At 35.0% G+C, this 11,302-nt stretch overlaps 1 protein-coding gene across 1 annotated transcript; it reads left to right on the top strand.

Annotated features, from left to right (window-relative positions):
* Window positions 1–6,071: 6,071 nt before the first annotated feature.
* Window positions 6,072–7,241, top strand: LOTGIDRAFT_172501 (hypothetical protein; the record flags this gene model as incomplete). Its single annotated transcript, XM_009049389.1, has 1 exon — window positions 6,072–7,241. The coding sequence occupies one exon, from the start codon at window positions 6,072–6,074 to the stop codon at window positions 7,239–7,241; it is 1,170 nt and encodes a 389-aa protein (XP_009047637.1).
* Window positions 7,242–11,302: the final 4,061 nt, after the last annotated feature.

Genomic DNA, 11,302 nt, shown 5'->3' with positions numbered 1-11,302 from the left:
TATAAATGAATGAAGAAATGAAGAAATGAATGAATGAAGAAATGAATGAATGAATGAATGAATGAATGAATGAATGAATGAATGAATGAATGAATGAATGAATGAATTATCCAACCATCATCACATAACCACAATGTCAAACATCAGAGTGGAACATTACATTATTTCTGCAAAACACACCACACTGCTCAATTAAAAGAGCATTCGGTCAACCATTATTTACTGACCTTCAGAATCAACACAAACATCATCATCTAATCCATCAACACCATCATCATCTTCGTCCAAATCTTCATCATCATCTTCATCATCTTCCAGACTGGCTTCACCATCTCCTGGTAATCTCTCTCTGAAAATCATTACATTAAAGAAGCTTATAGCCTAAATAAACTTACTGTTGTAAAACTCTGAGGTCAAATTCTCAAAACTTTAACCTGAAATTTTAGCATTCATGTCATGATTGGTCAATCACTAAAATCGATTTTGAATTCAGTGTAAATTAAATCAGATTACTGTATCTTAAAATCCAATTTTTGAGGATACAGGCTGGTCATATAAATTGACTGACAAGACAGAGCTAGCAATATATGAGAAATGAGAATGAGAAATAGTGCCTTATACTAGAAATATTGTTCCAAATCCAATGTATAGACTAATATATAGAAAGTGCATGTATTTCTAAATAGTTATTTTGGTTTCGTGTTTTGCATTGCCATTTGGATCATTTATATTTGAGTTTTTTGTGAAAGACTGTCAAACAGGGCTGATGATTTGGGTGTATTTTTCGGACAAGCAGCATTACATCGAAAGTGTTATCCTTAATATTTAACTAAAACTACTAACAGGTCATGCTGTAAAGTGAAACTGATATATCAAAGACTGTGGCTCTTAATCCATGAAAGCGTGCAATTGAGTATATCTTTAGAGTGCAAATTTGTAAGCTTATATTTTATACAGATTATATGATGTGATATGATTTCTTCTCGTATCGCAAGCCAAGCCGTGCATGCATCATATAAGTTGTGTTTAAGCCTTGATTGTGTAAAAGTATTATAATTAATCTCAAAATATTACCAAATAATTGTCATCTTGCACACTAAAATATCAAATATAACTTTGTTTCTAGATCAGTACTGTACTGTTATTTATCATAAGATATACAGATATCAAATATAACTTTGTTTCTAGATCAGTACTGTACTGTTATTTATCATAAGATATACAGATATCAAATATAACTTTGTTTCTAGATCAGTACTGTACTGTTATTTATCATATGGTATACAGATATCAAATATAACTTTGTTTCTAGATCAGTACTGTACTGTTATTTATCATATGGTATACAGATATCAAATATAACTTTGTTTCTAGATCAGTACTGTACTGTTATTTATAATAAGGTATACAGATATCAAATATAACTTTGTTTCTAGATCAGTACTGTACTGTTATTTATAATAAGGTATACAGATATCAAATATAACTTTGTTTCTAGATCAGTACTGTACTGTTATTTATCATAAGGTATACAGATATCAAATATAACTTTGTTTCTAGATCAGTACTGTACTGTTATTTATCATAAGATATACAGATATCAAATATAACTTTGTTTCTAGATCAGTACTGTACTGTTATTTATCATAAGGTATACAGATATCAAATATAACTTTGTTTCTAGATCAGTACTGTACTGTTATTTATCATAAGATATACAGATATCAGAGAATGAATCATTTAAACATATTTTATAATGCCTACTGCTTCAAATGCTGAAATTTGTTGTCCCTGATAAGAAAGTCTTGATTTTACTGGCTGGGTTGAAAAAGTTCTAATGAAACATATAAATTTTATTTGATTGAGTACAATGTTCATGTTTGTTCTTGGTCAGACCAAGACAGTCATTCCGTTCGTGCACACTGTACCCTGAAGGTAGCCTATTCACACCCAATGAGGGAAATTTTGCCAGGACAGCGGCATTAGCCTGCTCTTTTTCGATTTCCAACTGTCGAGGGATCTTTAATGTGCACAGCCTGTAGCACACAGGGCCTCGGTTTATTGTCCCATCCGAACGACTAGACGCTTTTTCCATGTCAGCCCCTCGTACCTGCATCACTGACAGGGGGAAACCGGGTTGAAAATCCGAAGGTATTATCTCGACCTATGCCGGGATCGAACCCTGGACCTTCAGGTTAGCGAGCAAGCGTCTATCTCACTGAGCACCGCGGCTCCCTATTCACAGCATAGCAATCACTAGTTGTGTATGTATGCAAATAAGAATTAGCAGTCATAATTCACCTCGAACACTTCCATTTATATTCTCTACAATACGCAACTTGTAAGGAGTGAGGGCAACTAAATATACAAAAAAGAAAAGAGAAATTAGCTGTCATCACTTCACTCTGGTTTTTTGAAGGGAGATAAAAAAAAATCATTAAAATTTTAACTAACCCAGAAGGAGTTCCACCTTCAGACTCTTCTACATCATCTCCATCATCTTCCTCACCAACAGAATCCATTCTCTTCTTGGAACTACTCATTTCAGACGATTTCCCATCAGCTGCCCCAGGGGTGGAGCATGGTGCCCCTTCTGCTTTTGGTCGTTGTTCAAAAATCAGCTCTTCAGACTTTGAACCCTTGCGATAAAAAACTGTACTGCTAGGATGTACTGGAGGTTTATTCAAAGGTTCAGAGTTTATTTCAGAGTTTAAGGTAGTTGTTGCAGTCAATTTCACATTTTTTCCCACCTGAACTGGTAAGATAGGAGCTGTGTAATTTGTTATTGGTGTCACTGCTGTGCTGGTTTTTTTCACTGGAGTGTTGGTATATTCCAAGATGGCAGCTGTATTTAACGAAGGATTATAAACTGTATTGACATCTTCATAAGGTTTTGTGGGCGTGTAGTTTAGATTTCTAACTTTTGCCAACATTTCAAATGCTGTATCATTCTGATTACTGACAGGTTTTTTAGTTTTTGGTGGGCTTGGTTTTGGACTCGGTGGTTTTGAATTTAATTTTTTATCTGACTGAAGCTTGATTTCAGATGTTGCTTGAGACATGGCAGCTTTATAAGTTATGGATTTTTTATCAGACTTCTCACGAAAACTGTTCTGTCCATTCACTGTTGGTTCGTCTCCATTTAAAACTGGCTCAACCTTATTAGCATCGGCAAGTTTACACCGAAATTTTTTAGCAGATTGAACTCTCTGTAGGTGTGATTCTCTATGAGCAGCACTAGTTGGTCTCATGAAAGAATTAGGTGTTTTTTTGGGTTCTTCTTGTATAATCAGTGGTGCCTCTCTTACTAGTCCTCCTTGCGGTAGATTAGTCATCATGCTGATACTAGGACTTTTTCTCACTTTATTTGGCTGGTTTTGTAGATTATTTGGTAAAGGAACATCTTTGGCACTTAGAGGTCTAGTATATGGATTAGATGCTGGCTTTGGAGAGGCAGTAGGATTTTTGGTATTATTTGGCAAGGAGTTGGCGTTTATGGCTGTAACAGATGGTGCTCCATGATTTGTAGTAAGGTTATGTTTTGGTGTGGTAATGGAGGTGTTACTAATCAGCGAAGATGTGGATGAAGAGAAGCCATCTTTATGTAGCGGTAATGAGGTCACATCATGATTGTAAAGTTGAACAGGTTTTGAAATGTCAGTGTTGTATTTTAAGACAGGTTTCTGTATTTGTTGTCGTCGTGGCAACTGTTTTTGACCCACTGAGAGATCTTCAACACTTGAAGTGAGGGTGTCCAATTCGTCCATAATGTTGTGTTTGTTGTATCAGTGGTCATTCTTCATCCATCCTTATTCTTCCAGTCTGAAATGAAAAATGTTAGAAATCAGTTTGGTAGTCAAATATCAACTAATGGATTGGAAATGCTAAGTTCCACATCAGCCCATTCTAATATTTCTAATCACAATTAATCTTAATTCTAATAGCTCTGTAAACTAGATCAAAGATATAGCTTTGCATAAGACTAGTATAATATATGCACTTTTAAATTTGATTTTACAACAGAGGACTTGGCCTAATAGAGTGGACTAGTCAGTAGGAAGAAGCTAAGTGAGAATATAATATTCAGATAGAACACACAATCAATCGAGGACTATCTGTACTGTTTTTATGCTGATAGTCCTATTCAAATTCACTTGCAAAAAATTAGCCTACGTACCGACGAATGTTGTTAGAAAGTAGATAGATAAATAAGTTGGCTCTCTATGACTATGATGATGTCAAATTTAGTTTACCGTACTGAATTAGCCTAATCTTAGTGCAAGTTCACTAGATCGAGTTTTCAGTAATAAACAAATAAATCCTACTTATTCGAGTGCATCCCAAAGATCAAATATCCTTTCAAAGTCCTGATAACGAAACAAGTAACCATTAAACTCTAAATGAATTAAAAATCTGAAAAATCTTACTTTCTGCAAGTAAGTTTGCCATTTTTGTCCGCCATGATGTAAACAATAATTGATGCTAAGGAACATAACGGTTTTATCCAGTAAAAAATAACGTTATATAGTGACAACCAATCAGAAATCCCGTTACTTGTTCTGATAGATTAGACTCGATCATTGAGCCGTAAACGCTTGGCAAATTCTTTACTGCTCTAACAAAACGAAAAATAAAAAATAACAATATTAGTTGCCACTAATGAAATACCAATATAATTATATAAGAGTGATAATAATATTCTACCTCGAAGGCAATATCTGCTAAAGTTCATTTTATTTAAAAAAACACAACTCTATGGTTTTATATTACATACCGAGTTCATTTCACATGCCCGTGATTCGATTGAGCTCAAAAGAATTCATCTTTGTTTTGGAAAATATTGTGACCCACATAATGGTATGTATTATTTTTAAAGATTTTCTCTGGTAAGAAGAAAAATACTTCGTCTAATTTTGATTGTCGACTATCTTTATGCAAATTTAGCGTAGATAATATTTATCTGATCAAGAAATAAGCTAGAAAATGTGTGTGTCCATTAATTTGATTTCTTATTATAAAATTCTTAATCGAGTTACCTCCCTTCAATTAATCACCAGATCTAAAAATAGAATAGTTGATTTAAAGGCACTCAACCTCAGAAAAATAGATTTATAAAATGTTGAATAAAAGGTGTATTTTTGCAGAGTTAAAATGTTTGATTAGTATGCATTTAAAGAAACGATCTTTATATTTCGGTCCTTAGATCAGTGAAATAGCAACGACGAATTTTGAAGATGCCTTATTTTAAGGATAATTATTTTAAAAGATATGTCTTATGGATACCAGTAGCCTATATCAGTAGTGCAGTACACCATAAAATCTGCCTACAATATAAAGAGGGGCTGTAACCTATGTCAGATTCGCCAAATGTTACAATAATACCTAGAATAGGTAATAGAAGAAGTAATATCTAAATAAATAAGAACACTATTATAGATATACTACTCCTTTCTTTAATTTCTGCAACGTTTCAATTCACATAGTAGTATATTCATAATAGTGTTCTTATTTATTTAATGTTTTATCTACTTCTAAATGTCATTTAGAGATTAAGTAATATCTGTCCTTAAAAAATTCTGGGTGCGGATAATCCGTGACAGATTATTGCTTGTAGGGTTGACCGGAGATCGACTTACAGACAGGATCGACAAATCTGTGTACTGGTTCTTTGGCGTCTTCTCAAGTGTCACGGTATTACGAGCTTCGTCTAATACATTAACTACAATAGCCATTGTTACTTTATTACGGAATGCAACGATTCGATTGGATTGTACGTCAGCGAATACAGCCAATCATACTCCTCGACAGAAATGTCTATGATTGGTTGTATTTGCTGTATAATCCAATCAAATCGCTTCATTTACAAACTTTCATGAAGGAAGAAAGCTAGCTATTGTATACAATCTATAAGTTAGTGATAGCTTGTCCATTGTTAAGATGGTTCTTAGAATGCATGTCTCTAAACAGTAAATGATCGTTTCCCCTATGTTTTATAGTAAACTAAGTTATTGTTTTATTACTGTTTATTTCAGATTTAAAAGACTCTTGATTCTCTATATAAATTCTACGCTATGGATGTGGAGATACGATCCTACCCCGACACTAGTTTTTATGTCGGGGAAAGTAGAAAGAGATGGGTGTATGGTACTTTTTGTATTTATTGCAATCGTGTTATATTTTCGGAGAAAACTGACGTAGAGCCCAAAAGAGTAGTCCTGTCATTTAACGACGTAATCAACATCCACAAGGCGACAACAACTATCATTTATGGAGCAATCGTCTTGACTGTGAAATCAGGAGAAACATTCTGGTTTTCTTCATTTCAAGATCGCGAAAGTGTGTTCAGAATGTTGTGTCATTTTCAAAAGAATTTGCTGATTAACAACCAAAACACTAGTAAGCCCCTTTCTAATTCACAAAGAACTGAAATGGGGACTAAATTGTTGGGTATTGCTACCAATTCGGTATCCACGTTGTCCAAGGCGGCTGTCATGTTGAACCAACAAGGCGAAAAGATCGACAATTCGTCTGCCATGATGATGAATATTCATAACGATTTGGACATTGCAGATCGTATGACTTCCGGTTTGGAGTCGTGGGTCGGACGGTGGAGTTTACCACAAGAGTATATAATGGTCAATCCAATCATTATCAAAGACAATGATATTCCTCAAGTGTTCGACTTCGATGTTTTATACACCAAAATAGAAATGGGAAAAGTGTGTCAGCAGTTAGAGGGTGTTATTCAAATATCTAAAAATGGTTTGAATATTTTGAATCTGAAACAGAAGATTTTGTTTCATTTTGGTTGGCCCAACGTGTCTAAAGTAAGAGTTATCAGCCCTTGGGAAATGGTGGTGATTCAGTATCAAATTGGGAAACCGGATATCTCGTTTTCGTTTGTATCGTCACTGTTGATCAATATCTTTGGTTCGGGGACAACTAAAAATTCTGTTACCTTTGGACAATTCCGCCAACTCAGCGTCGGCCCTGGATCGTCTAAATTGTCCACCAGCTGGGGAAAGACGACCCAAGAACAGGTTTTAAAAGAGAAACAGGTCATTACCAATGAAGAAGTAGATGAATTATCAAGTACGCTTAAGAATTTAAAATCAATGATGTTGGCGGTCGGGGAGGAAACTGATATTCAAAATGAAAAACTTGACCGAGTTACTGATTCTGTGGACGAGGCCAATATTAAACTTGTTAATGTCAACAAACGAATGAATAAGCTAATGTAGATGTTATTCATTTGTAATGATATGTATTTTCAATCGGTACTTCTCTGGATGAATTGTATGTAAGGAATACTGAGAAGACAATCCAAGTCACAGAAGATCTTGGGTGATCAAGCATGGTTAGAATGTGCTGTCTAGGAAGCGATACATTTTTTTATATTTTTAAAAATAATTTATTAATATTTAAAAGAATACTTACTATTGAATGTTTGTCACCATAGATATAAATCTATAACAATGTAAACGATTTAATAATACATGTACATGTACTGCTATAATAATATAAATTATTTATTATAACATGTTTATTATATACAATACATGTTCAGTGGGTTAATAACACTGTGTAATAAATACTGTTATTTTAACATGTTTATCGTAAACAATACATGTTCAGTGAGTTAATAACATTGTGTTATAAATGCTGTTATTATAACATGTTTATCGTAAACAATACATGTTCAGTGAGTTAATAACACTGTGTAATAAATACTGTTATTTTAACATGTTTATCGTAAACAATACATGTTCAGTGAGTTAATAACACTGTGTAATAAATACTGTTATTTTAACATGTTTATCGTAAACAATACATGTTCAGTGAGTTAATAACATTGTGTTATAAATACTGTTATTATAACATGTTCATTATATACGTTATGTTCAGTGAGTTAATAACACTGTGTAATAAATACTGTTATTTTAACATGTTTATCGTAAACAATACATGTTCAGTGAGTTAATAACATTGTGTTATAAATACTGTTATTATAACATGTTTATCGTAAACAATACATGTTCAGTGAGTTAATAACACTGTGTAATAAATACTGTTATTTTAACATGTTTATCGTAAACAATATATGTTCAGTGAGTTAATAACATTGTGTTATAAATACTGTTATTATAACATGTTCATTATATACGTTATGTTCAGTGAGTTAATAACACTGTGTAATAAATACTGTTATTAATAACACTGTATAATAAATACTGTTATTAATAACACTGTATAATAAATATTGTTATTAATATCACTGTGTAATAAATATTGTTATTAATAACACTGTATAATAAATATTGTTATTATAACACGATAGAGTTAATAACGCAGATATCAACATGTTTTGCTTTCTCTATGGCACACAATAGCACTAATAACGAAATATACACAAAGTCCACACAATTTTACTGGAGGGTTACCGGTCGAAACATCTGCTACCATGTTTGATAATAGTCACGACCAAATAAAATTGAGTTCCTCACTCGTTTACACGATTTTGAAAGAAGTATTACAAAATTCTCGAAATGCATTCACTTCCTAAGATAAAACAGACGGCCAATCAAATGCTTGAATCATTCTCATTTAATATTCCTTTTTTGAAAAAGTTTTATTTTTCGAGGTTCAAGCCCAGTTCTCATAGATAGAGAGAACTGTGCTTGGGACAATGATTGGTGGTCAAATTGGTTTCCAATCTGTCGAAGAGTTATCCCCTCTCTCTAACTGGCCTTTAAAATAGACTTGGTTTGGTTAACAAATGAAGTTTAGTATTTACGTTGCTAAAAACCAAGCCATCACCGAATTAAAATCAATGTTCTGCTGTTGACGGGCCATTTGTCTCTGTCTTTGTGTGTAGTAGGGTAGTCTAGCCGGGTTGGCTCGCTGATTGTAGAATGCTTGGCGATTTGGGGAGGCAATATTCCCAGATGATTGCCCTATTCGTGTTATTGGTCTTTTGTTTAAATTGGTATTAGTTACTGGAATGGCTACGCTTCCGGACTGTTTTTGTAAGTTTTGCAAGTAACGCCTCACGCTGTTTACAGGATTTTTAGTAGTTTGGAAATAATTCATGGAATTATATGATGCTTTGGTGGGAATGAAATTAAATCGAATTGGAATGACAGTAGTTGTTGGGTAATTAAAAGATATTGGTGCAGCTGTTGTTAGTTGATATTTGCCTGAAGCAAAAGTTTGAGGTACGTATAATCTGTTAGAATTGATAATTGTAGGACGAACGTTAACCATACCTGGCATGATGGTAGTTTCTGAAGCTACCCATCCATAATTTGGGGACAGGTTCGGTCTGTTCGGATTCATTATCACAGGACGAGCATTATTCGCTACTGGTCTGGTTGGGGTAGACTGGACAGTCGTGTTGGTTAGGTTTCGTATCATAGGTCTCATTCTGTCCAAAAGGTCTTTCCATGACATGCGCTGTGTTGTGGTCAGGTCAATAGACCTAGTGGAGGTTTGGACGTCCATTTTAGGTGTGGTTGTTGGTGGGTTGGAGTTTATAGCAGTAATGGGAGGAATGGGTCTTTGGCTTATTTTTAGGGTCGTAAATAGTTGGAAGGTTGATCCTCCAGAAAAGGCTTGATCGCTGAATCGTGGTGTCGCGGTGGATAGAGAAGCTGGAGAATCACTCATCATTTGACCCCTCTCGTAAGGTGTCTCTGTCAATTGGATTATCGAACCTGACGAAGGTTGACCGGGATTGGAGAAGAATGGATCGGTTGGTATTGCTTGGTTATTCGAGACGTTGGAAATGGGAAATTGATTGGATCTTGGTGTTACTAACGTTTCGGGGATATTGAATGGCATTGTATCGGTTCTTGGTGTTGCTGACTGATTAGGAATATTATTCATTGGTATTTGATTGATATTTGGTGATGTTGGTTGATTATAAACATCTGAGGGAGGATTAGTCTCCAATTGAGTTGTCATTGACTGGCCTACTGAGGTCTGAGGAATCGTTGTATCTCTTTCTGTAGGTGCCGTAGTTAGTTGTATTGTGGATATCGTAGAAAGGTCTGGCTTCCCCCTTTCTAAAAATGAAGTGGGTGAATTTGTTAAATCAGTAGAAGTTTCTTGTGTGTTGAAAATATCGGGTGATGAAAGCTGAACATTACCAGAAATTGACACTACATTAGACGCTGTTGGAATAGTGAATGCATTGTCTGCGGGTGGTTCCTGGGCTGTATTTGCATTGTTGTTCAGAACAGGCGAATCGGTTGTCAGTCGTGCAGTACTCGTGTCCAACACCGTTTCTGTTGACGGCAAACTTGTTGTTGATATAGTAGAAGTACTAACCGTTGGTTGTGATGTTGTAGTTGGTGCGTTTGTTGGAGTGGTACGTTCCTCTGTTGTAGGTGGAACGGTAGTCGGAGATGCAGTCGTAGTTGGTCGTCGTAAGGCAGCAATGAGACGCGGATATTGTGGAATGGCGAATTTCGAATTAATATCTTTGCCTTTGGATTCTAATCTATTGTTTTGTGTAAAATCCTGGATATACTTAATAGCTGCCGTGTCTACTGATGAAATAAGATCTGAATACTGCTGTATGGCAAAGTTTGATAATGCTCTAGAAGCAGTCTGGGGTGTGGTACCCCACAATTGAGGAAAAAGGTCCGGGTATCTGGGCAAGGCGAAATTAGACTGAAGCTCGTTTTGAGCGATCTCTACTGGTCCCGTATGAAGTATTTTAGCGAGCAACTGTACTCCCTTTTGTCCTTTTCCATTTAATAAGGAGTATTTCACTTTCTGAGTTTCTATATAATCCATAGGATTCGTCAGTTTGAAATTATTACCCACTGGAAGTTGCACTTGCTCGTCTTTATTAAATGCTGTGATGGTACGAACTGTTTCCGGTTGTGGTTTGGGTTTCTGTAGTGTTGATTCGTGAACTGAAAGTACATGATATATAATATCAATATTGTGGTGGCTTTCTGTGTTTGATAGAACCAGGTACTAGAGTCTTGTGGTATTGAATAACATAATACATCACCAACAGCCTCTAGAAGTAAAATCAAGATAGTCACGATCATTTTCAAAGTGAATATTCGAAATCTACGATTTTATACGCCCAAACTACGACGGATTTTTTCACCAATCCGGCCAGAGTTTCTAGTAACGCTATAAAGCCTGGTGGTACAGCTACCATATTGATAAGCTAGTTAAGTGTATACCTAGACCAAACCATCTGCCTTTATACCAACTTCTGATGGTTTTGGACTCCAAAGTGTACTCCAGCAGATAAACTATAAAAATATCTATCAGAGGCTGG

The sequence above is a fragment of the Lottia gigantea genome (assembly GCF_000327385.1).
Source record: "Lottia gigantea unplaced genomic scaffold LOTGIsca_135, whole genome shotgun sequence".
NCBI lineage: Eukaryota > Metazoa > Mollusca > Gastropoda > Lottiidae > Lottia > Lottia gigantea.
This window is presented reverse-complemented; position numbering and strand designations above follow the sequence as displayed.